Source organism: Corythoichthys intestinalis, chromosome 13, assembly GCF_030265065.1.
Source record: "Corythoichthys intestinalis isolate RoL2023-P3 chromosome 13, ASM3026506v1, whole genome shotgun sequence".
Lineage (NCBI taxonomy): Eukaryota > Metazoa > Chordata > Actinopteri > Syngnathiformes > Syngnathidae > Corythoichthys > Corythoichthys intestinalis.
In genome coordinates, this window is record NC_080407.1 from 47,512,769 (window position 1) to 47,540,510 (window position 27,742).

General features: G+C 39.3%; 1 protein-coding gene across 4 annotated transcripts in view; it reads right to left on the minus strand.

The window, feature by feature from the left end:
* The window catches only part of adamtsl3 (ADAMTS-like 3), a 101,187-nt gene that overhangs the window by 24,832 nt on the left and 48,613 nt on the right, over window positions 1-27,742 (minus strand). For 2 of the 4 annotated variants that reach the window (XM_057856101.1, XM_057856100.1), the window contains exons 3-8: window positions 11,729-11,856; window positions 8,302-8,347; window positions 6,051-6,287; window positions 3,016-3,142; window positions 2,877-2,951; window positions 102-259 (exon numbers count right to left, since the gene is read on the minus strand). In XM_057856101.1, coding sequence (XP_057712084.1) covers window positions 102-259; window positions 2,877-2,951; window positions 3,016-3,142; window positions 6,051-6,287; window positions 8,302-8,347; window positions 11,729-11,856 — 771 coding nt within the window. Of the gene's footprint in view, window positions 1-101; window positions 260-2,866; window positions 2,952-3,015; window positions 3,143-6,050; window positions 6,288-8,301; window positions 8,348-11,728; window positions 11,857-18,898; window positions 19,045-27,742 lie in introns of those variants that run through there. The other 2 variants (XM_057856102.1, XM_057856103.1) reach the window with 2 other exon arrangements.

Here is a 27,742-nt window from a genome sequence, read left to right on the forward strand (position 1 = left end):
GATTCACAGCAGAAGGATGTTGTACCACCATATCGTGAGATCATCGTTATCATGAGCTTTGTATCGCTAATCGTATCGCATCGTCAATCCTAAACGCTTACTTGGATGGTGAAATCAGCTCCGAGCGGTCCGGGAATTTTCAGAACTTCCTTATCAGACAGTTTTTGGTAGTCCATGGTTGTATTTTCCAGTTGGTACTGTCCTGATTTATCAAAGCTGCATTGGCCTTTTACTCCTTGCAGGGTCTTACTTTCCACATCTAAAGCAAACAAAGCAAAAAAAAAAAAAAAATATGATATGAACCAACTTCCTGTATGTGGTTTCGAATCAGATTTCTGCGCTTTGTGACTGTTCAGAAAACAAAAGACTTTCAAAACGGATTTCAGCTTCTGGTCTGAACACTCCTTTGACGTGCTGCCGCTAAGCTCTTACAGTGTTTGACCTCACTTCAACCCTGACCTGACACGGCCATGTGGTTTTCTAACAAGGACATTAGGGGCAACATAAACATCGGGGAGCATAGCAATGAGCGCTGAGCAACAACGGTCAACATCTGTGCGCATATGGTTACAATTTGCATGCCAAAAGGAGAATGAAAAAAGGTCTTCATTCAGAAAAAAAGGGCTTGGGAAAACCAAGGCGAAATGAAAACATACAGTAGGTTAAACGTATGATTAGCCGCTGATTCAATTTGTCTGGCGATGACATCTGTTGATGGAGGCGTCCTCTGGGTCCAAATGCATTATGTGGTTTGAGGATGTACAGTTGTATGAAAAAGTATGTGAACATTTTGGAATTTCTCACATTTCCATATAAAATCACCATCAAATGTGATCTGATCTTTGTCAAAATCACACAGATGAAAAAACTGTTTTAACTAAAATCACCCAAACGTTGATAGCTTTTCATATTTTAATGAGGCTAGCATGCAAATAATATCATAAGGGGGAAAAATAAGTAAGTGTAAAATCACATTTAATATTCAACCAGACGCTTCCTGTAGCTGCAGATCAGTCTGGCATATCGATCAGGACTAATCTTGGCCCATTCTTCTCTACAAAACTGCTGTAGTTCAGTCAGATTCCTTGGATGTCGCTGTCTTTAGGTCATTCATGCTACAGCATCTCAATGGGGTTCAAGTCTGGACTTTGACTTGGGCACTCCAAAACAAGTATTTTGTTCTTCTGAAACTATTCTGAAGTTGATTTACAACTGTGTTTTGGATCATTGTCTTTTTTCAGCATCCATCCTCTTTTTTAACTTCACCTGTCTGAAAGACGGTCTCAGGTTTTCCTGCAAAACATCCTGATCAACTTTTGAATTCGTTCTTCCATTAATGATTGCAAGTTGTCCAGGCCCCGAGACAGCAAAACAGCCCCAAATCATGATGCTTCCTCCACCATGCTTCACGGTGGGGATGAGGTGTTGATGTTGGTGAACTGTTCCATTTTACCTATACACATGACCATGTGAGTTACTCTCAAACAATTCAGTTTTGGTTTCATCAGTCCACAAAATATTTTGCTAAAACTTCTGTGCAGTGTCCAAGTGCTTTTTTGCAAAAATTAAACGAATAACAATTTTTTTTAGGACAGCAGTGGCTTCCTCCGTGGAGTCCTTCCATGAACACCATTCTTGGCCAAAGTTTTACATATAGTTGATGTGTGCACAGATATATTGGAGTGTGCCATTGACTTCAGTGACTTCAGCAGTAACTCTAGGGTTCTTTTTTTACCTCTATAAGTATTCTGCGCTGAACTTTTGACATCATCTTTGGTGCATGGCCACTCCTTGGGAGAGAAGCAACAATGCCAACTCTCTCTTTTGTAGCCAATTTTCTGTGACTGTCCATTGATGAACATCCTTTTAGAGATCCTTTCCCAGATTTATACAAATCAACAAGCTTTGATCGAAGGTCTTCAGACAGCTCTTTTGACCAAGTAATAATGCACATCAGACAATGCTTCTCATCAAGGCAATTCTTACCAGGTGTGTGTTTTATAGTGGGCAGGGCAGCTTTAAACCATTCATCGTTGATTGGGCACACACCTGACTTAAATTGTTTGGTAAAAATTGGTTTCAATTGCTCTTTAAGTGTCCTTAGGCCAGTGATTCTTAACCTTGCTAAAGGTACCGAAGCCCAGTTTCACATTTGATTTCACCGAACCCTTTGGAATTAGATGATAAAGCTTTTTTTTTTTCCAAATTCAAAACCAATATATCTAAGCTAGCAAGCTAATAATTTAGCAAATTCGCATTCCAAAATCTCATTTTGACAGCATGTTTTGTAAACAGGTCCAAATTTGAGACCACACTGCCCATTGGTCTATTGTATTAAGTCATACCAAGTGCGAGTCAACCTTCCACTGAGCAAACCATCGGATCAAGGACTAGCAGTTATGAGAAATGGATTAAAATTGTGAGTAAACCAGTCCAAAACCTAGTCTAAAAAGTCACTTTGCTTAGATTTAATCAGCATACGTAAACAGGGCTCTGCATTTCTTTACCTTCGCCGAACCCCTTAGACTTACACACCGAACCCCTTGGGTTCGATCGAACCCAGGTTAGCAACCACTGCCGTAGGCAGAGGGTTCATTTCCTTTATTTCCCCCCGTTCTGTCATTGTTTGAATGTTATCCTCATTAAAATATGAAAACCTATATATGTTTGGTTGGTTTTAGTTAAAGCAGACACTGTATTTTCATCTGTGTGATTTTGACAAAGATCAAATCTCATTTCATGGAGATTTTATGCAGAAATGTGAGAAATTCCAAAAGGTTCAGATACTTTTTCATACAACGGTATAGTAAAGCAACACATTCAATGCTAATATGATACAGTACTCGGAAGAGCACCCTGGACCTACCAGGACTTACACAAGTGATCCGGGCCTTTTAGAATAAGACGGACATGACGACTCCTGAAGGGGATGACGACAGCAGTGTCTTCAGCTTGAAAAGGAAATCAGACAATTAATATTAAACTGATAACACGACAACACGACATTGGACATACCTTTCCCCGAGGCGTGTTGAGTTTTATAATGCCCTCGCACCAGCCTGCACGAGGAGCCGTCACCATTGCAGACGCCGCAGTTGTCTTCTTTGGCCGCGCTTCCCAACTCGTGATCGCAGCCCACAATCTGGAGTGTAAAAATGATTGATGTTGAGATGAAGCCTCATGAGGCATTGAATCACTTGAGCCAATTGATTCGAGAAAGGGTTCATTCCACAAAGCTTCATTTTCATTCAAAAACAAAAGTTACTCCACAAAGGGGAAGTCCGGTTTCTTGCTAGCTCCACCTATCAATTACTGTACTCCTCCTTTTCTCCTCACTTCTAAACCTTTCACTCTCACCTTAACTCTCCAAAGTAACGCAAAACTATTCAAACTCCTTCAAACACCCACCTTTTGAATGTAGCTTGAGGTGTTTCTATACTGTAGCTAGCTGTCAACCCACTTCTTGAAGCAATCACATGGTAAAGCTAGGCAGCGAGGCTTCAAACGTCATAATTTTCGGCATCGGTAACACATTTCACGGAAATGTCCCTTCATTACTCGACACACGTTTTGAAGACTCAACGCACCTAAGTTTTAATGATTATTATGAAACCTCTGAAGCAGCTTTACTGTGATTTCAAAGCCCGCTCGCAAAGTGAATGAGACAAAATTGCCAATAGAGGGCAGTGATGGACTATTTTTCAATTTGAATTCAGACCAATCACATTGCATAGGATGAAAATGACAGCGCCTGCAAAAGGGGTATCCAACTCCGGTCCTCGAGAGGCCCTATCTAGCTTCTTTTCCGTGGCCCCTCCTTGAACACACCTGAAACAAAGGATCCGCTCATCAGCAAGGTCTACAGTGGCCTTACAACGATCCTAATTACTGTAATTTTTAGACTATAAACCGCTACTTTTCCCCCTCATTTTGAATCCTGCGGCTTATAGTCCAGTGCGGTTTATTTGCTCATTTATTTGGATTAATAGGAAACGCTTTATTTGACATTGGCATCATAAGACTGTCATAAGACCATTAACTCCATGACATGACACTATTCAACAGAGCCAAGAACCAATAGAGGTATTTGCCACGTGCCAAAATGGATTTTGCCATGAGGCAAAAAAAATTTTGCCATGTGGAATTTTTTTTTTTGCCATGTGGCAACTTGGATTTTGCCATGTGGCATTTTTTTTGTCATGTGGCAAAATGGATTTTGCTATGTGGCATTTTTTTTTGCTATGTGGCAAAAATGTTTTGCCATGTGGCATTTTTTGCCATGCGGCAAAATCCACCCAAGTCGATGCCATCGACGGCTATGCACGTCCAAATTTTCCCTTCATTTTAAATGGCAGAAAAACATTTAGTTGCGATTTTTGACATTGCACTTTACATTAGGGCGCATTGACATTCAGCTGGCACCCAATTAAGGCTATCCCATTGACGGCTATGCACGTCCAAATTTTCCATTCATTTGAAAAATCGCACAAAAACGTGTGGCTGTGATTTTTGACCATACACTTTACATTAGAGCATATTGACATTTAACTGACAACCAAGTCAGGCTATGCCATTGACGGCTCTGCACGTCCAAATTTTCCATTCATTTTAAATGGCAGAAAAACGTGTGGCTGTGACTTTTGACCATACACTTTACATTAGAGCGCATTTACATTCAACTGAACCCCAAGTCAGGCTATGCTCTTGACGGCTATGCACATCCAAATTTTCTATTCATTTTAAATGGCATAAACACACGTGTGGCTGTGATTTTTGACCATACACTTTACATTAGAACGCATTGACATTCAACTGGCACCCAAGCCATTTAAAGTGAATGGAAAATTTGGACGTGCATAACCGTCACTGGCATGGACGTGCATGGCCTGCAAAACTGTCATATACCCCCCAAAAAATGCCACATGTCAAAATCCATTTCGCCACATGGCAAAAAATGCCATATGGCAAAATTTAACTTTGCCACATGGCAAAGAAAAAATACAACATGGCAAGATCCATTTTGCCACATGGCAAAAAAATGACAAATGGAAGAATCCATTTTGCCAATTGGCAAAAAAATGCCACATGACAAAATCAATTTTGCCACATGGCAAAAAAAAAAAAAAAAAGCAAATACCACTTTTGGTTCTCGCTCTCTCAATGGGCATTACTGAATGCTTATGACAGACGTCATTAAGTGTCATCCAGTTAAATATGTCACTAACTCCATTTAAGTCCAAGTGTTACCAAATACCATAACTAGTAATTAATGAAACAACTGGAAAGTAACTGAATAAATAATTATAACAGAACATGAATTTTTATTGCTGTTTACATCTGTAGTGCTGCAATGCATGCTAGGAGGCATGTTGGATGACATGTAGGTGGCAGCAGAGGTTGACTGTCTCTCTGAAGGGAGCAGTGATGGGCAAATGAAGCTTCCTGATGCAATGAAACTTTGCAGCTAATTGGTTCAAAGCTTCATGGTGGTTCATTTGGTCTTATGACAGTCTTATGATGCCGTTGTGAAATCAAGTGTTACGAAATACCATAACTTGCAATTAATGAAACAACTGGAACAGTAACTGAAGAAATAATAAAAACAGAACATGATTTTTGATTGCTATTGACATCTGTAGTGCTGCATTGCATGCTAGGAGGCATGTTGGATGACAACAGTGTTGACAGCAGGTGGCATTAGAGCTTGACTGTCTCCCCCAAATGAAGCTTTGCAGCTAATTGGTTCAAAGCTTCATGGTTGTTCATTTGGTGTTATGACAGTCTTATGGCGCCACTGTCAAATTAAGTGTTACGGGTTATTATCTTTTGGTGTAAATATCCCATAATACAGTGAGGACAGCTGCGGCTTATAGTCCAGTGCAGCCTATCTATGAACAAATGTCGTTTTCGTGTCAAATTTGGTGGCTTATAGTGAGGTGCACCCTATAGTCCAAAAATTACAGTATTTGAGTCAGGTTGGATACCCCTAGCCTACAATCTAAAAGTCTGAGGAGTCAAAGCACTTTACACTCAAACAGATAATGTCATACCTGGCAAATCCCACTGATGCACATGTCTAAGGACTCGGTGTAACAACGTGTCCCGTCTAAAACCTTGGGCGCCAACTCCATCAGCAGCCCAGAACCCTTGGCTTTGCATTTAAGGGCGCACGGATTGTCCGGGTCGTTGTACGCGGGCAGCCATTCGTGGTATTGGCCATGGTAGCGGACGTCGGCGTGAGCCGAACACTGCTGTGCTCGGAAGTCTCCGGCGTCCAAAGGGCAGTCCTAAGCGCAAGATGGTGCAAACATGAAATAAAATGCAGCTTTTCATCAATTTTTGCATTGCAGTGAACACCCGCTTACTATATATGTACATTATATATACCCACATACAAAATACTAAAATACAGTTTCAGACTATTGTAATTTTCGGACTATAAGACACTACTTTTTTCCATCATTTTGAATCCTGCGGCTTATAGTCCAGTGCGGCTTATTTCTTGATTTATATGGATTAATAGGTAACACTTCATTTGACAGCGGTGTCATAAGACTGTAATAACACCGTCATAATTATGTCATGACACTATCATGGGCATTACTGAATGCTTATGAGGTGTCATGAAGTGTAATCCGGCAAATTATGTCTTTAACTCCATTTACGTCCAACTTGGATCTTTTACATCCATTCAAAAGTGATAGTTTTCCGGATCACAATAAATGACATCTGTTGTAAGCATTCATTACTGCTCATGACAGTGTCATGTCATAGTTATGATGGTCCTATGACAGTCTTATGGCGCCACTGTGAAATAAAGTGTTGCGAAATAACATAACTAGGAATTAATGAAACAACTAGAACAGTAACTGAAGAAATAATTAGCACAGAATATGAATTGTGGTTTTTATTTACATCTCTAGTGCTGCACTGCATGTTAGGAGGCATGTCGGCTGACAACTGTCTCACCCAAGGGAGCAGTGATGGCAAAATGAAGCTTCATGAAGCTATGAAGCTTCATAGGGTTCATTTGGTCGCATGACAGTCTTGTGATGCTGCTGTCAAATAAAGTGTTACTGAATACCATAGCTAGCAATTAATGAAACAACTAGAACAGTAACTGAAGAAATAATTGCACAGAATATGAATTTTGGTTGTTCTTTACGTCTCTAGTGCTACAATGCATGCTAGGAGGCATGTTTGACGACACCAGTGCTGACAGCAGGTGGCAGCAAAGGTTGACTGTCTCCCTTTAGGGAGCAGTGATGGCCAAATGAAGCTTCCTGAAGCAATGAAGCTTTGCGGTGAATTGGTTCAAAGCTTCATGGTGGTTCATTTGGTATCAAGAGAGTCGTATGATGCCACTGTCAAATAAAGTGTCACCGGTTATTATGTTTTGGTGTAAATATCTCATAATTAGGGCTGTGAAACGATTAAAATTTTTAATCGAGTTAATTACAGCTTAAAAATTAATCGTAATTAATCGCAATTCAAACGATCTATAAAATGTGTCATATTTTTCTGTAAATTATTGTCGGAATGGAAAGATAAGATGGATATATACATTCAACATACGGTACATAAGTAATGTATTTGTTTATTATAACAATAAATCAACAAGATGGCATTAACATTATTAACATTCTGTTAAAGCGATCCATGGATAGAAAGACTTGTAGTTCTTAAAAGATAAATGTTAGTCCAAGTTATAGAAATTTTATATTAAAACCCCTCTTAACGTTTTCGTTTTAATAAAATTTGTAAAATTTTCAGTCAAAAAATAAACTAGTTGCCCGCCATTGTTGATGTCATTAATTGCACAATGTTCGTGGGTGATGAAGCCAATAAAATCAGTCGCACCCAAGCGCCAGCAGAGGGCGACAAAAAAACTCCCAAAAACACAAGTAACAAGTGGACAATTGCACTGTGCTGTCATTTTAATCTGTTTGAGCGGGGCATGTGCGTTAATCACGTCAAATATTTTAACTTTATTAATTAAAAAGATTAATTACCGCCCGTTAACGCGATAATTTTGACAGCCCTACTCATAATACAAAAAATGCTCAACTAATACACCGTCAATTTAGGCTATGCAATTTTCCTTCACATTTATTATTTTGTGCAAAGTAAAAAGTGCGTTTAAGTACGTCGAACTGTGCACACTATGCGTGATAGTTGTGTATTATTTCAGCTATACTCAATTACGAATCCCTTTTATCCGTGCAGGGTTCACTGCATTGCAAGTTCATCTTGAGAAATCCCCCAGTTGGAAGCCCGACGACACCAAGATGCTGAACTTACCACATTACTGCATGTGCGATATTTGATATTCTGGCCTTCACAGGTCCTAGTAGAGGGGGGGAAAAAAGGAGCACTTGTGTGAACTGGTTTTGGGTTGTGTTGAATGATGAGGCAAACCACAATACACACCAGTCATGTGCACCTAAAGCCGGCGGTTAGCTCGACATTTGCTCAATACTTTTGGCTTGTGGGGAGCCGCAAGCGCGGGAGGTTCTGCGGCGAGCTCGCTAAGACATAATAGCCGCCGTACAATGCGACCATGCACTAAGCGCAACACTGTGCCACTATAGTCAAAGCAGATTTATCACACGTTGAAATCTGCTGACTTTAAATTGATGTTTGCACAGGACACAAAAATCACCATTTATTCATGTTTTCGTGGATTTCTGAGGGGAAAAGTTAACCCTTTTATGGGATACTCATCGACTGGGACCCAGTCACAATGGATTGGGCATCTAGCGCAGTTTATGGTGGTGAAATCTGAGAATTCACAGCCAGAACTCCCAGTTTAATTAAAGGTGCTATGATGATACCAGAGCATATTTTGGACAAAAAAATCCATCATAAGCTGCCTTGGCCCTACCCACTAAAAATTCTCAATACAGAAGATGATTTCACCCCCAGAATCCTATGCGATCCATAAGATTTCTATTCCATTGTTGCCTTGTGACCGTTCTGTCATTCAGTCAACACGTACTAGCTAGCGCAATGCTAGAAAGCTAGACATGATGGTCAATTCTGGTTGTGATGTCACAAACATAAATTCTTTTGGGTGGAATAATAAAAAAAAGTCGGATTTGAGTGCCAAAATTGTGTTCTACATTTAAAAGCAGTAATTTATTTAAAATACTTACCATTTCATAGCAACTTTAAATGAATTGGACAGCCATCGTTGGAGAGATTGCGAGAACGAACAGTGGTATTTGACATATGGCAAAATGGCACTTTTTTGGCATATAGAAAAATGACTTTTGACATATGGTATTTTTTTTTTGGTCTTATGGCTTTTTTTCGGCATACGGCAGTTTTTTTGGCATATGTTTTTGGCATATTTTTCAACATACATGGCTGTCAATGGCATCGGCTTACTTGGACGCCAATTGAATGTCAATGGGCTATAATGGCAAGTGTATGGTAAAAAATTCCAACTACAAGTTTTTCTGCCATTGAAAATGAATGGGAAATTTTGACGTGCATGGCTGTCAATGGCATCACCTTACTTGGGTGCCAGTTGAATGTCAACGCGCTGTGATCGTAAGTGTATGGTCAAAAATCGAAACCACACGTTTTTCTGCCATTGAAAATGAATGGAAAATTTGGACGTGCACGGCTGTCAATGGCTTCACTTTGCTTGGACACCAGTTGAATGTCAATGGGCTATAATGGCAAGTGAATGGTAAAAAATTCCAACCACATGTTTTTCTGCCACTAAAAATGAATGGGAAATTTGGACGTGCATGGCTGTCAATGGCATCACCTTACTTGGGTGCCAGTTGAATGTCAACGTGCTGTAATGGTAAGTGTATGGTTAAAAATTATAACCACACGTTTTTCTGCCATTGAAAATGAATGGGAAATTTGGAGGTGCATGGCCGTCAATGGCATGGACGTGCATAACCTGCTAAAACTGCCATATTCCAAAGAAACCTGCCATATGGCAGAAAATGCCCTATGCCAAAAGCTATTTTGCCATATACCAAAAAATGCTATATGCCAAAAGCCATTTTACCATATGCCAAAAGCCATTTTGCCATGTACAAAAAAACTGCCATACCTGTATGCCAAAAGCCATTTTACTATATGCCAAAAAAATGTCATGTCCCAAAAGACATTTTGCCATATGCCATAAAATATCATATGTTTAAAGCCATTTTGCTATATGCTAAAAACTGCCATATGCCAAAAGCCTTTTGCCATATACAAGAAAATGCCATATGCCAAAAGCCATTTTGCCATATACCAAAAAACTGCCATACCTGTATGCCAAAAGCCATTTTGCCATATACAAAAAAAAAACCTACCTTATGCAAAAAGTCATTTTGGCCCGTGCCCAAAAATGCCATTTGCCAAAACCATATGGCAAAAAATGCCATATGCCAAAAGCCATTTTGCCATATGCCAAAAAATATCATATGCTAAAAGCTATTTTGCCCTATGCTAAAAAACTACCATATGCCAAAAAACCTGCCATATGCCAGAAAATGCTATATGCCAAAAGCCATTTTGCCATATTAAAAAAACTACCATATGACAAGTAATTTTGGCGTGGCCAAAAATATGCCATTTGCCAAAAGTCATATTGCCATATACTACAAAACTGCCATACCTGTATGCCAAACGCCATTTTGCCATATAAAAAAAAAACAGAAAAAAACTACCATATGCAAAAAGTCATTTTGGCCCGTGCCCAAAAATTCCATTTGCCAAACGCTATTTTGCCATATGCCAAAAAATCTGCCATGTGCCAGAAAATGCTATATGCCAAAAGCCATTTTGCCATATAAAAACAAACAAACCACCATATGCCAAAAGTTATTTTGGCATGGCCAAAATTATGCCATTTGCCAAAAGCCATTTTGCCATATACTAAAAAACTGCCATACCTGTATGCCAATAGCCATATGCCAAAAAATGATATATGCCAAAAGCCATTTTGCCATATACTAAAAAAACTGCCATACCTGTATGCCAATAGCCATTTTGCCAAATGGCAAAAAATGCCATATGCCAGAAGCCATTTTGCCATATGCCAAAAAATATATGGTAGAAGCCATTTTGCCATATGCTAAAACCTGCCATATGTCAAAAAACCTGCCAAATGCCAGAAAATGCCATATGCCAAAAGCTGTTTTGCCATATACAAATTAAAACTCCCATATGCCTAAAGTCATTTTGGCATGTGCCGAAAAAATGCTATTTGCCAAAAGCCATTTTGCCATATGCCAAAAAAAAAATGCCATATGCCATAAGCAAAATATCACTTTTTGTTTTCGATTCTGCTGCATCAATGTCAATGGCAGGCTCTGAGTTAATTAGTTTCTTATTTACATCTTATTTACATCATTTGGAATTATTTCAAATCTTCATCAAGAACATAAAATGATTAAGAAAACAAGTATCCATTAAAAAAAAATTTGTATGTGTTTTGCAAAGAATGAATTCTTTCAGACTGGGGAAACCCCCATTGCAGCACGTGGGCGCTTGACTCACACCGTTTGGTCTATTGTCTGGGTTTATTTGGCGGAACGATTGGCAGCAGCAGGGCGAGGGCGAGCCAATTTCATTTTAAAGTCAAAATACGGCGGTTTAACAGAAAGCAGGCTGTAAAGTCAGCATTTGAACACACGAAAATGATCTGCGATATGTTTCCATTTACAGTATCTATGATATGTTTAAAGTTTAGCTAAATATAGCAATAAAGGCTTACTTGGAACTAAGGCATCGTCTCAGGGAATATGACGCCCCTCCTCCACAGGTACGGGAACATTCGCTCCACGAGCCCCAGGCGTCCCACAGAGTGTCTCGGTCCTCTTCCGAGCGGGCCGTCCGTGAACTCTACACATAGAGAGAGGTCAAAAGGACGGCTTAGACAGGTTTAGAATACTATCACAGCATCCAATGTCAATATTATGAGAAGGTGATTTTTTTTTTTGCGACTCTGAAGACAATTCGCAACTCAAATGGCGAGTGACGCCTTCATCATCATCATCGGGCCTTCATTTTCAAGTGATTTAACAGGACGGATTCATCAGGCTGTTTATTTTGGAAAGGGTTGGCACGGTCATGTGATACGCATCGCCTCCGTCTGACTGCTTTCGTGCTACGTTTCTTTCTTTTGGCTTGAACAACGCCGTCGCCGGAGTCGATTGAATGACGCCGGAGGGTGAGAAGAAAGGGTGGCTTAGCTGGCATGCTCCAAAAGCTGCCGCTCCCAATAAAAGGCAAATACTCCGCGAGATGGAACTAAGGCTAGGACAACTCGTTCAACTCTCGTGGGAGTCGGAATGCGGCTGAAAAGACTTGGGGTGCAAACACATTCAATCAAATAATCTGCCAGTCACTGGAGGATTTAAGGCTGTGAAAAGGAAATTGATGCAAAGCGGCGGGACGTTACTCACGTATCATTTCATGCATAACCTAAACTTTCTGATGTTGGGGAACCATCAAAGCATATTTGCAAGAATACTCACTGCGAGATCTTTACACCACAGTTTCATGCAATCAAACATCCTTCAGACATTTGCCTCAACTTGCATTATTTAAACCGGAGACAGTTTTTTTTTCAGTACTCTTTCATAGGAAAGCAATGACGACGCAGGGATGACGAGACGGGCACAGGTCTCAGAACATATGCAGAAAATGGTGCTGAAAACAACACGCAAATGCCCACTTGCCATGCTGTGGGACTTACAAGCCTCATTTTCAGATAATATCCATGGTATGAATGATATGACTAAAATTTACAATTATTTAGGCTATACTCTGCACAGCACAGTCAATTTCCCACATAACCAGAGGTGGGACTTGCAGTACACAGTCAGCAATTAGTTTCTTAACAGGTCTAACTTGTAAAACATAGAAAGAAAACAGATTACAATAAATAATAATAATTCTTTTGCGAGTTTGATCCCACCTGTCTTCTTTGGACCCAAAGTTCCCACCGACTTACAAATTATGCAGCCCAAACCTGCCCCCACTCCGGGTGGTGCTGAACCTGACTAGCTGCTGCCACGGTAGCAGCCTCCTGCCCCGGCTTGGCTGGCTGTCCGTGAACCTGGCTAGCTGCTATGGCACTAGCCTCCTGCTGCACGCGGTGTTCTGCCAAAATGTTCTACATCAGCGAAACGTCCTACATGAGACGAATTTGACACCCAAACTACTACCGTGTGCTCTCAAGTTGTTTTGTTTAGATGCATACAGGCAGAATGTCTAAAAAAATGCCTCATGAAAACACTTAAATGTAGTTATATCAAATAAGGATGGTTTAAATACGCTACGTGACTAATGTGGCCAACTGCTTTAAAGCTACCACCAAAAAGCACAATGGTTAAAAGTATGAGAGGGAAATACATGCAGAAAGTATTTTGAGGCAATGAAAAGGTAATAAAAAACTCAATAAAAACAAAAATAGTGAATTCTCATCGCTTTTAACCAGAAGCGGGGTTTAAGGGGGGCCATGCCCCCCGGTGGCCGAAAAGTGTCATTGTATGTAATTGACTTTCATATATATATATTTATTTATTAGGGCTGTCAAACGATTTAAATTTTTAATCGAGTTAATTACAGCTTAAAAATGAATTAATCATAATTAATCGCAATTAATCGCAATTCAAACCATCTATAAAATATGCCATATTTTTCTGTAAATTATTGTTGGAATTGAAAGACACAAGATGGATATATATATTCAACATGCGGTACATAAGGACTGTATTTGTTTATTATAACAATAAATCAAAAAGATGGCATTAACATTATTAACATTCTGTTAAAGCGATCCATGGATAGAAAGACTTGTAGTTCTTAAAAGATAAATGTTAGTACAAGTCATATAAATTTTATATTAAAACCCCTCTGAATGTTTTCATTTGAATAAAATTTGTAAAATTTTCAATCAAAAAATAAACTAGTAGCCCGCCATTGTTGATGTCAATAATTACTTACACAATGCTCATGGGTGCTGAAGCCTATAAAATCAGTCGCACCCAAGCGCCAGCAGAGGGCTGCAAAACTCCGCAAAACACAATTAACAAGTGGGGTTTTCACTGTACTGTCATTTAAATCTGTCTGAACTGGGCATGAGCGTTAATTGCGTCAAATATTTGAACGTGATTAATGAAAAAAATTAATTACCGCCCGTTAACGCGATAATATATATATATATGTATATATATATATATATATATATATATATATATATACACATATATATATACATATATATTTATATACAATATATAGAAGTTGTAAAACAAGAAAACAAACAACAAAAATGAATGAAATGAACAAAAAGATATTTTTACAATGGCTCAAAATTATTTTTTGAACAGATCATGTGACTCATTTGCTTTGCACATTATTTTCCAAAAAACAAAACAAAACAAAAAAACCCCAAAAACTAAAAAAAAAAAAAAAAAAAAAAAATGGGGAGGGCAATTTTATTTTTCAAATGATTTTTTTCTTTGATTGAAAATATTTCATTATGATTGAAGCAATTTTTTGGGTCATTGAATGATTTAGACACATATGGCCCAAACACAAAAAGGATTGCTAAAATCGAAGAAAACTTTTTTTTTTTAATGAAAAATTAAGTGTTCAAATGTAAATTTTTGAGTCTCAAATATTTTTTCGCATTCAAAACTTTTTTCTATGATTGAATTTTTTCTCTTTTGATTGAAGTGATTTTTCCTTTGAAAATATATATTTTTGCATGAAGCAACTTATTTTTTGATTGAATAATAAAGACACAAATGTCCTAGCCAAACACAAAACATTACTTCAATCCAAAAAAAAAAATAAAATAAAATAAAATAAACAATTAAATAAAAATAGCTTTTAAATGCAATTTTTAAACATTTTAAATTTCAAAGTTTTTTTTTTTTTTTTAAGTTTAAAATATTTATTTTGATTGAAGCAACTTTTTTTGGGGGATCGAAAAATGACACAAATCTACCTCCATACCTCCAATGTTTGACTGAGGTAACTACATTGGCACGACACCGACAGGCGTACCATATTCAATGGTTGATGATCTTGGCGAAAAGTATAGCTGTCCTGCCAGCAGCCTTTTGAACCATTTTTCTTCTTTTTTATAAAAGGACAGTAAATGCAACTGTCTTTTTGAAGGACAGTAAATACAACTGTCTTTTTGGCATGTTGAAATACCGTTTGATCCTGGCTGCTTGCTCCCCAGATGCTGCAAATTTCACAAAGTTTTTTTTTTTAATGTCACACGAGATGTTCCGGATCTGCCCAAGTAAGTCGTGGAACACAGGGAGGCCATAATCAAGAGGTGCTGGATCATGTTCCGGCAGGTTCCGGCACAAATTAACCCCTGGGCACAGAGGCAAAAACACCCTACTGAGCAGTACGGATCATCAGGGTTCATCTTATTGAAAGTGTGTGCGGACTGAAATGGCCGTCAGACGCAGTGGCCGATGCTGGTCTATCTATGAGGGGAAGCTCAAAGTTTGTTTGCCTCTGAGTGCTTTGTAAAGATGCCGGAGCTCAGCAGCACCCACTGCTCGGTAGGGGAAGAAACTAGAGTGCTAGAAGTCAAGTCTCGGGACACATGCATCTAGAATTAAAAAAACAAAAACAAGAAATAGAAGCTTGTTTTTTCGCTCGTTGTTTTCAACAACAAGTGTCACTAGGATGATTATAAAAGTCTCCGGTTCAACTCAGAACAATTGTATGAAAATTGAAAAATGCCAAGACAAGCTAATTCTGAACAAAAGTTGAGCGCCTTATAGCGCATATTTAATAAATGAAATATACACACAACAGTGTACGTTTGATCACTTTTTTGTTGTTGTTGACATTTTAGGGAAAGCTAAGCTTCCCTTGCAGTGTTATGCCCCTTTCACACATACAGAAACACCATAAAAATCCCGGGATTTAAACGGGTAGCCCTTATGTGTGAAAGCAATTTCCCGGGTCGACTGGACATTTACCGAGTCGCGTCTTAGTTTAATGTCCGGGAATTTCGTGGGAAGCGGTATGTGTGAAAGCAGGCATTAAATTCCCGGGTCACAACGATGACGGCTGATGACGTAAAGAACATGGTGGGCAGATTGTCATGTCCTCTTTATTCTAAGTAAGACGAAAACAATCAACAAACATCACAATTATCAACATGGCAAACTGGAAATACCATAATTAAACTGAAAACATACCAAAATTAAATTTCTACTGAATCGAAGAGCCAGGTAAGAAAATCCATCGTCCATCTTTGGAAATGTGTGGTTTATTTTGTTTTTGATGCCGACCAAAAATGACGTCATGTCTGGGTTATAAAATCGCGCCAGCTGCCCTCGCTGCACAGAGAGCGCCGAGTCAACAACACGGGACAAGTCTGTGAAACTGTTCAACCTGCGATATTCCTGGGATATCTCTCAACGTCTGAAAGCAATGGCAATGCCACAAAATGCCATATGCCAAAATGCATTTTGCCATTTGTCAAGAAAATGTCATATGCCAAAAGACATTTGCCATATGCCAAAAAAAATGCCATATGCCAAAAGCCATTGGCCCAAAAAATGTCAGATGCCAAAAGACATTTGCCATATGCCAAAAAAATGCCATATGCCAAAAGCCATTGGCCCAAAAAATGTCAGATGCCAAAAGCCATTTTGCCATAGGCCAAAAAACGCCATATGCCAAAAGCCATTTCGCCATTTGCCGACCAAAAATGACGTCATGTCTGGGTTATAAAATCACGCCGGCTGCCCTCCCTGCAAAGAGAGCGCCGATTCGGCAACACGGGACAAGTCTGTGAAACTGTCCAACCTGCGATATTCCTGGGATATCTCTCAATTTGTGAACGCAATGGCATATCCCCCCCCAAAATGCCATATGCCAAAATGCATTTTGCCATATGCCACAAAATTCCATCTACCAAAAAAAGCCATTTTGCCATTTTGTCAAAAAAATGTCATATGCCAAAAACCATTTTGCCATTTGTCAAAAAATGTCATATGCCAAAAGCCATTTTGCCATATGCAAAAAAAAAAAGTCATCTGCTAAAAGCCATTTTGCGATAAGTCAAAAAAATGTCACATGCCAAAAGCCATTTTGCCATTTGCCAAAAAAATGTCATATGCTAAAAGCCATTTTGCGATATGTCAAAAAATGTTATATTCCGAAAGTCATTTTTCCATATGCCAAAAAAATGTCACATGCCAAAAGTCATTTTGCCATATGACAAAAAATGCCATATGACAAAAAACATTTGCCAAAAAAATGTCATATGCCAAAAGTCATTTTGCCATATGCCCAAAAAAATGTCATATGTCAAAAGTCATTTTGCCATATGCTAAAAAACTACCAAAAATGTATAATTACAATTATTATTATTATAATTATATGGCTGGGGTAAATCCCGTGTCATTTTACACGGGAATTTCCCGGGGTATACCTTAATTTTCTGACTATAAGGCGACACCCACCAATTTTGACACAAAAACGGAATTTATTCATAGATAAGCCGCACTGGACTATAAGCCGCAGCTGTTCTAACTGTATTATGGGATATTTACACCAAAAGATACCCGGTAACACTTTTTTTGTCAGCAGCATCATAAGATGTCATAAGACCAAATGAACCACCATGAAGCTTTGAACCAATTGGGTGCAAAGCCAAATGCTTCATTTGGCCATCACTGTTCCCTACCTGCTGTCAACACAGTTGTCATAAAACATGCCTCCAAGCATGCATTGCAGCGCTTCAAATGTAAATTATAAAATTATGTTCTGTGCCAATTATTTCTTCAGTTACTGTTCCGGTTGTTTCATTAATTTCTAGTTATGGTATTTGATAACACTTTATGTCATAAGACCATCATAATTATGACATGACACTTAATGACATCTGTCATATTCATATATTTATGCCCATTATAGTGTCATGTCATAATTATTACAGTCTTATGGCAGTCTTATGACACCGCTACCTATTAACTCAAATAAATCAACAAATAAGCCACACTGGACTATAAGACGTAAGATTCAAAACGAAGTGAAAAAAGTAGCGGCTTATAGCCTGAAAATTACGATAAGTCCAAAAGGGGCTTTAGAGCATCGCCATTGGTCAAAGGATAGACGATGGCAGTTGAACAGATACAAGAGCCAGAGCGATGGCGCTACTTTTCACTTTGTCTTCCAATGTTTGGATCCACAGTACTAGTATATAAACAGACATTACTGGGCAGCCTCTTCCATTTGAAAGGCAATGAGGGAATTTTGCAGTCTATTGGCGAGCCAGGAGAACTGGAGGTCCAACAAGGCTGGTGTAGAGAGGACAGGACAAGAGAGATGGACACCATTTGGCTTCTGGCTCAGCTTTTGTTCTCAATAAAAGCGGTATAATAATACAAGCTCCTACCGGGAATTGGAGCTAATAATCAAACGGCTCACATGTCCATTTGGCTGCTATCTAATCCACCGCAGAGCTTTTCAAACAGACTCAATGAGAAAAACAGAGAGGTGGCCTCTTTCCCCATGTATTGAATCAAGCAGAAAGTAGGAAATGAGCAAGAGCGCCGATGCTCACTGATGGACAGATTCAATGCAAGTCACCTGTCAGCGCGGAAGGACATTTTCCTGGATGGGTGAAGAGAAACCCAACTCGTGCACCTTCAACTGAATACGCACTGGATGACCATCCAGACATTTGATAGCTGCACATCTGTTTAATCACTGCATCCTGACCAAAAAGGGACTTAAGAGACTTTTCAGACGCTGCAATAAAGCTTTAAGGACCTCCAAGCTCTGCTATGGAGTCACATGCCGCACAGTAAATAAACAACATCATGTGACATTTCAGGATGCAAACATTTCAAGATGCAAACAGTCAAGAGAAACAAAGATATTACAGTACCATGATAAGACTAGTCATCAGTAGAAGTAGTTTGCAAGCTGTTGAACCCTCCATGACTTGATGAAGCCTGCAGAAGCCGTTTATGCTCCTTTTTTAGGTCAACCTAAGGGTCCGGTCTGCCTGTAGCTGTCTCTCCGCTCCTCGGTAGTCACTTGAATTCCGGGGAGGGTATGGAAGAGGGGAGGGAGGAGTGTATATTTGTATGTGCAATGTGAGGAGAGGAGGGAGTCCTCAAGTCTGGCACAGGAGCCAATCAATAAATGGGCTTCAGTCAAGCGTGCAAGTTCAAACAAGAAGTTGGAGTGTAGCTACTATTTCACACGTTTGGGTGTATTATGATGAGGAACGGACTCAAATTTCGGTCTCCCCCTTCGCTCGTGCCTGGCTTTGCTAAGTTTGTATTGGGAATGTCCAAAAAATACAGCAAGCAACCTGTGGCTGCCAATCAGTGTCACGTCGATCATGTGACAGTTACGCCTGAGCCTTTCATAACATCTGGCACGTTGATCTGGTGTGGGGGAACAGGCCAAGTGGATTCTAGTGCCAGCCTGTGATGAGATCAACTCTGATTCTTCTCTAAAGTTTCCAATCAATTACCCGACAGCCTGAAAGTACCTATGACAGTGTAAGATATGCTTGATTGTATAACCATTATACTCCCAAGCTACTATATAGAGTACAGTTTTAGCCCATAATCATGTGCTTACATTTTTATGACTGGCAATTGCTCACATTCTGCTGATAAATACACACACATATGTTGATTCATCACACAACGTCTCAGTACTTTTCCACCAAGCTACTTCGAGTGCAAATATGTGTTCAAAACAAAGTTATCTTGCCCGCTCAAGAGTGTGACTGTTAATTTAATCAAGAGTGTGACTGTTAAATCGATGACTAGAATAAGGAACTTGCCCGATCGAAACTGCAACGTTGGACAACAGTGATGTAACCCCAGCAACAAGCCCTCAATAAAAGTCAGCAGCTCGGGGAGCTCTGAGAGCGAGACCTCGATGAGACACCGAAGAAGCGTATCGCACTGTCTCCTCTCTCCCTGATGGCCGTTCAGCAAAAACTCACTCTCTGTCTTTGTCTCCAGTTACTCTTCGTCCTCTCTTGGGTAATTGAGAACACTTAGTTCGAGTTTAGACCCAACAGACAGCAAAAAGCATGTTTATTTCATATTTCAGTGGTATTTTATGCTCCCGTATGAAATGGACCGCTTGGATGTGTGTGGAAGCCATTGTTTATTTATTCAATTTTTTTAATCCCGCGCCATGAAAATGCGCGACTTCCGGCTCTAGTCTCGGGTTGAGGACGAATGCGAATGTGACGTCACCCGGGTTAGCATCTCACAATACAGCATTGCTTTATAGCATGCAGATGGACTGCGGATTCAGCTGATTTTGTGGATTTGTAAGAATGGAAGTCTAAGTGTCCGGTTGGTCTGAACAGTTGCAATTAGGGTTGTTCCGATCATGTGTTTTTGCTCCCGATCCGATCCCGATCGTTTAAGTTTGAGTATCTGCCGATCCCGATATTTCCCGATCCGATTGCTTTTTTTTTTGCTCCCGATTCAATTCCAATCATTCCCAACTAATTTTTCCCGATCACATACATTTTGGCAATGCATTAAGAAAAAAAAAAAACTTGGACGAATATATACATTCAACATACAGTACACAAGTACTGTATTTGTTTATTATGACAATAAATCCTCAAGATGGCATTTACATTATTAACATTCTTTGTGTGAGAGGGATCCACGGATAGAAAGACTTGTAATTCTTAAAGGATAAATGTGACTTTGTACATTGTGACTAAATATTGCCATCTAGTGTATTTTTTCAGCTTTCAGTAAATGATACTGTAGCCATTTAACTGCTCTGCCCAAATGCATGATGGGAAGTGGAACCATGACTGTGCGTAGTGGCACCAATTGATATATCTTCTCTGCGTTGAGAAATAACATAGGGTGTTAAGAAAAAGATCAACTATTACCTTTCTTCCCCACATTGCTTCCCGAGATATTTCTAATTGTTGAGAGAGGGATTTTAAGGCTTTAGCCAACTGAGGTCTTATGAGGAGGACATCCCACTTTTAAAAAGGCTTGGAGTTAATGTGGGAGCCGCATAATGCCCTTTATTTTGAATTGGTGCTTTTTATTTCTTTACATTTCACTTCAAAGTAATGGCAATTTTGTTGTGCCAGTTGATGTTAATCAAGCATTAATTGTTAATATAATTAATTACAGTTAATTGGCTCTAAGTAAAGCTTGTCATAAATTTATCGCATCAGGCGGGTCTGCTCTCAAGCTCAATGAGGACCAAGTCACATCTCCAGGTCCTCCTCTGAGAACCTGGGCAAAAAAATTATGTGCACCCCTGCTTATAGCTCTATATATAGGTAAAACGGCACCATTATAGATTGAACGCGACAATGCGTGAGTGAGTCGTGCAGCGCATGCGTTAATTGCGTTAAATATTTTGCCGTGATTAATTAAAAAAAGATTAGTTACCACCTTTAACGCGATAAATTTGATAGTCCTACTTTAAGCCAAAACTAAAGACTCTGGATGAGTGTAAGACATTTTGTCTGTAACGTTAAATACAATTAGAAAATGATTTAATTAAAATATATATATATATTAAAAAAAGGCATGTCCGATATTTTTTTTGCCGATTCCGATACTTTGAAAATGACCTATCGATCGGGACATCTTTAGTTGTAATGTTTCACATTGAGAATATGACTTACTCCCATCCCAACAGCGAACAGGAAGGGGTTATGGGGGGACAGAAGAAAAGAAACACAAGAAAAAAAAAAAAGAATCACTAACAACAACAAGAAATACATTGAACGCCTACACTAACTATTAATATGTTGGTGCTATCATCAGCTAGATGTATTTCCCGTTGACACCATGTAGGGGGTCTGTTGACCAAGGAAAGAAGGGGAGGGGGGTGGGGAAGTCTATTGTCTTGTGTCTAAGTGATTGGGAGGAATAGAATGTACACAAATCAGCTCTGTGATCTAGAACACAGTACTCGTGTGAATCCTTTGTGAGTGTAAGCCCGTTGGCAACCGACCCTACGCCGCCCCACCGCTAGTACCGGCACCAGGACACCCATCCGAGCACGCCCAATCACATCCGGCCGCACACGAGCCCCGCCAAATACAAAATACTCTCCAGCTTCTTCCCCGGCGAGCTCTCCTGTCCGCAGCTGGGGAACGAGCTGTAACTTGCTCGTCGCCAGTAGGGTTGCCAATCGGCGAAGACAATTGACAACCCCATCGTAGTGTGATATGATCCGGGCTAGCTTTATGTGATTTTTTGCTTCGAAATGCGACAATAAGACTGAGTTGTCACTCGGTTTGTGTTAGTATGTCGGCTAGCTGTCCCGCCTCCTGGTTTGTTTACATTCTCCGAAGCCAGGGCATGGAAATGACAAAAGCCTGACTAACTACGGTGGCATAAAATATTGCTCGGGAGGTGCAAGAAGTCGACAGTTTTGACCATTATGGAGTAATTTTGCCATGTCGTACTGAATAAATGCATTTTTAATGTTTCATATTCCATTTGGCACAAGACTGTATTTTGTCACCACCATACCATTTAGTTAGCAATTGGGGAAAATACTTAGATAAAAAGAATATCCTGTAAAAATATTGGAGTAGACTGATTGAAACAATGACATTTTGCTGCTCTCTGTCGCATTTTCCTTGTTCTGAATAATTCCCACTCAATGGGCTGAATTCTAAATCAGTTGAAATCGTGACCCTGCCGACGTCATCCTCCAGCTGGGGACGCTAGCGCGCTATAATGACAGGCAGGGGCTAAACGCCAGATTAAAAGACTAATTTGTCATCATCTGCGATTTGCCAAATTGTTGTATATAGTCTAATCGTCTCAAAATATGATTCTAATTCACAAAATAATGCTATTTAAGATTTTCTTTATGCTGTCACAGGCACTTTAACACTTCAACAGACCACGAACGGTCATCCACTTGACCCCACTATGGCGCCAAGGAGATGGATCGTTTTTACTAGCCTTGTGCCCTCTAAATCCGTAACCCCGATGTTTGCTTTCAGAAGAAATCCTTCTCATATTTGCAAGTGCGAAAGAACAGAAAATAAACTGCGGCTTTCGCTCGGTTTTGCCAGAGAAGGAAATGAATGTGTTTGATTGACAACCCATTGGAAGCGTTCCTCAACCACAACATTGCCAGAGGTGTCTTGACTTCAAACAAGACCTCCGAAAAATGAGAAATATAACTTGCCATCTTACGCAATACTTTTATGCTGTTGTCATGGCAATTATATTTCAATTACGTTTATCGTCTCTGCGGACTAGCTAAAGAGCGCTAATATTGCTAGCACTAACAACGTTAATGTACTGTAGTTCTTTGTGCTCCAGGCTTGATTTATACAAGCTATGGTTTAAACAGCTTTCTTGGCTAGTGCCAAGAAATGTTTTACCAGGATAGATTTTTTTTTTTTTTTATGACCTGCAGCTCAAAGCGGACCACATTTTCCAACCCTTGTCCAAACCCGATGATCGGAATAGAGATGTCATTCCCCAAGGAACAGTCCAAGTTAAGACAGATGGAGAGCGGTAAATGTAATTTTATAGTGTTCTTTGATGCGTTTCTCATGAAGTATCTTTTTATTAGAATACTTGTTTCTCCCTCCTATTTATAATCTAGGTTTAAATTCACCTCAAATCGGTAAATGCATTATACTTTCCAGATTTCACATTTTCAAGACTTTATAGAGTTCGGGTCAGGGTTCACTTCATTTAATTGCTGGAGTTTGTATCATTTCCATGAACAACATGTTCTTGAGTTATGTATCAGAGAGGACTGACGAACTGACTTCAGTCCGACGATTAAACCATCGACAAACAGATCTGCAAATACCGTAATTTTTGGATCTTTGTCAAAATCACATAGATGAAAAAACAGTGTCTGCTTTAACTAAAAGCACCCGAACATTTATAGGTTTTCATATTTTAATGAGAATAGTATGAAAACAATGACCACAGGGGGAAAATAAGTAACTGAACAATCACATTTAATATTTTGTGGCACCCCGTTTGGCAGCAATAACCTCAACCAGATGCTTCCTGTAGCTGCAGATCAGTCTGGCACATCGATCAGGACTAATCTTGACCCATTCTTCTCTACAAAACTGCTGTTGTTACGTCAGATTCCTAAGATGTCTGGCATGAATCGCTGTCTTTAGGTCATGCCACAGCATCTTAATGGGGTTCAAGTCTGGACTTTGACTTGGCCATTCCATCACGTGTATTTTGTTCTTCTGAAACCAATCTGAAGTTGATTTACTTCAGTGTTTTGGATCCTTGTCTTGTTGCAGCATCCATCCTTATTTTAGCTTCAACTGTCTGACAAACGGTCTCAGGTTTTTCTGCCAAACTTTTGAATTTATTCTTCCATTAATGATTGCAAGTTGTCCAGGCCCTGAGGCAGCAAAACAGCCCCAAATCATGATATTCCCTCCCCCATGCTTCACGGTGGCGGATGAGGTGTTGATGTTGGTGAACTGTTCCATTTTACCTATACACATGACGTTGTGAGTTACTCCCAAACAATTCAACTTTGGTTTCATCAGTCCATAAAATATCTTGTCAAAACTTCTGTGGAGTGTCCAAGTGCCTTTTGCGAACATTAAACAAGCAACAATGTTTTTTTTTCGCCACAGTGGCTTCCTCCGTGGAGTCATCCCATGAACACCATTCTTGGCCATTTTTTTCATATAGTTGATGTGTGCACAGAGATATTGGACCGTGCCAGTGATTTCTGTAAGTCTTTAGCAGATACAAGAGGGTTCTTTTTTACCTCTATGAGTATTCTGCACTGAACTCTTGGTGTCATCTTTGGTGGGTGGCCACTCCTTAGGAGAGAAGCAACAGTGCCAAACTCTCCATTTGTAGACAACTTCTCTGACTGTCTATTGATGAACATCAAGACTTTTAGAGATAGTTTTGTATCCTTTCCCAGCTAGTTATACAAAAAAACAATCCTTGATCGCAGGTCTCCAGACAGCTCTTTTGATCGAGCCATGATGCACATCAGACAATGCTTCTCATTAAAACAATTCTTACTGGGTGTGTGTTTTATAGTGGGCAGGGCAGCTTTAAAGTACTCATCAGTAATTGGGCGCACACCTGATTTAAAATTGTTTGGTGAAAATTGGTTTAAATTGTTCTTTAAGTCTCTTTAGGCAGAGGGTTAACTTACTTATTCTTCCCCCTTATGTCATTGTTTGCATGCTATCCTCATCAAAATATGAAAACCTATAAATGTTTGGGTGGTTTTAGTTAAAGCAGACACTGTTTTTACATCTGTGTGATTTCGACAAAGATAAGATCACATTTATGCAGAAATGTGAAAAAATTCCTAAAGGTTCATACTTTTTCATACCACTGTATAAGCCATCACCAACCAAACTGGACACGAAAACGACATTTGTTCATAAATAAGCTGCACTGGACTCAGCTGCCCTCACTGAATTATGGGATATTTACACTAATACATATTAACCGGTAACTCTTTATTTGACAGCGGCATCATATGACTGTCATAAGACCAAATGAACCACCATGAAGCTTTGAACCAATTAGCTGAGAAGCTTCATTGTTTAAAGAAGCTTCATTAAGCCATCACTGCTCTATTGGGGGGGAGACAGTCAACCTCTGCTGCCACCTGCTGTCTATACTGCTGTCGTCCAACATGCCTCCTAGAATGCATTGCAGCACTAGATGTAAATAGCAATCAAAACTCATGTTCTGTTGTAATTATTTCTTCAGTTACTGTTCCAGTTGTTTCATTAACTGCTAGTCATGGTATTTGATAACAATTGATTTCACAGCGGCATCGTGAGACTGTCATAAGACCAAATGAACCACCATGCTTCATTGCTTCAAGAAGCTTCATTTGGTCATCACTGCTTTACCTGCTGTCAACACTGTTGTCTTCCAACATGCCTCCTAGCATGCATTGCAGCACTACTGATGTAAATAGCAATCAAAACCCATTTTCTGTTCGAATTATTTCTTCAGTTACTGTTCCAGTTGTTTCATTAATGGCTAGTTATGGTATTTGGTAACACTTAATTGACAGTGGCACTATAAGACTGTCATAAGACAATCATAGTTATGACATGACATCTGTTATGAGCTTTAATGAATGCTTATTATCACGTCATTTTCAAAGTATCGGAATCGGCAAAAAAATATCGACCATGCCTTTTAATATATATATATACGTATATTTTTTTAATTAAATCGTTTTCTAATTGTATTTAACGTTACATACATAATATGTAAAATATTTAACGCAATTAATGCATGCACTGCACGACCCACTCACGCATTGGTGCGCTCAATCTCTAATGGCGCCGTTTACCTATATAGAGAGATAAAAGGCAGCGTAAAATGAGTAGAGTGAATTTTGGCAGCCTTTGGAGCCTTTTTTTAATTGGCTAAAGCCTTGCAATCCCTCTCCCTACGATTAGAAATATCATGGGAAGCAATGTGGGGAAGCAAGGTAGCAATTGATCTTTTTCTTAACACCTTATGTTATTTCCCAACGCAGAGAAGATATATCAGTTGGTAGCACTACGCACAGTCATGGTTCCACTTCCCATCATGCATTTGGGCATGGCTACAGTATCATTTACTGAAAGCTCAACAAATACACTAGATGGCAATATTTAGTCACAATATACAAAGTCACAAGTATTTCTATCCGTGGATCCCTTTCACAGAAAGAATGTTAATAATGTAAATGCCATCTTGAGGATTTATTGTCATAATAAAAAAATGCAGTACTTATGTACTGTATGTTGAATGTATATATTCGTCCAAGTTTTATTCATTTTTTTCTTAATGCATTGCCAAAATGTATATGATCGAGAAAAATTATCGGGAATGATTGGAATTGAATCGGGAGCAAAAAAAAAAAGCAATCAGGTCGGGAAATATCGGGATCGGCAGATACTCAAACTAAAACGATCGGGAGGAAAAAAACATGATTGGAAAGACCCTACTTATTAGTGTCATTTAGCAAATTATCTCACTTTTGAATGGATGTAAAAGATCCAAGATGGACAAAAATGGAGTTGGTGAATCTGTCATACGAATTCAGTCATGACCATGATAGTGTCATGTCATAATTATGACGGTCTTATGACAGTCGTATGACGACACTAACATATAAATCAACAAATCAGACACACTGGACTAGAAGCCGCAGGATTCAAAATGAGGGGGAAAAAATAGCGGCTTATTGTCCGAAAATTACGGTATTCACCCGTGAACAGGGAGGCACCTGGTTTGCCTCAGTGGCTTATTATACCTGAGAGCAGTGAGCATTCACACTCTAACTTGTTATTACCACCAAAATAAAGGCCTGATCTGCTGTACAACGTCTACAGAACCATTGTTTCGGTTTTCAACCTGAAAATTGAGTCACATTGCTAACATGTGTTTTTCATTGTTCGGAATGTATCGTGTGTTGTCTTTGGCTCTCGGACACCCACGGAAAGCAATAGTAAGGTGATAAAGGTTGTCAAACTTGGGCTTTAACCCTTTGAAGCATCCTGAGTCAGATAATGGTGCACTAACAAGGAGGACAAGAAGGTTTTTGGGTTCCTTGTACTGACCTGTACCTGACCTATAGATATGTCAACCATTAAAGAAGAAAAGAACCACCAGATTTCCATTGAGAAACCCATAAATTCAATGAAATTCTTTTGATGTACGTGCAATTAAGTTTTCAACGAAGCATGTATCAAAAAATGTCTCCGCCTCTCGCATAG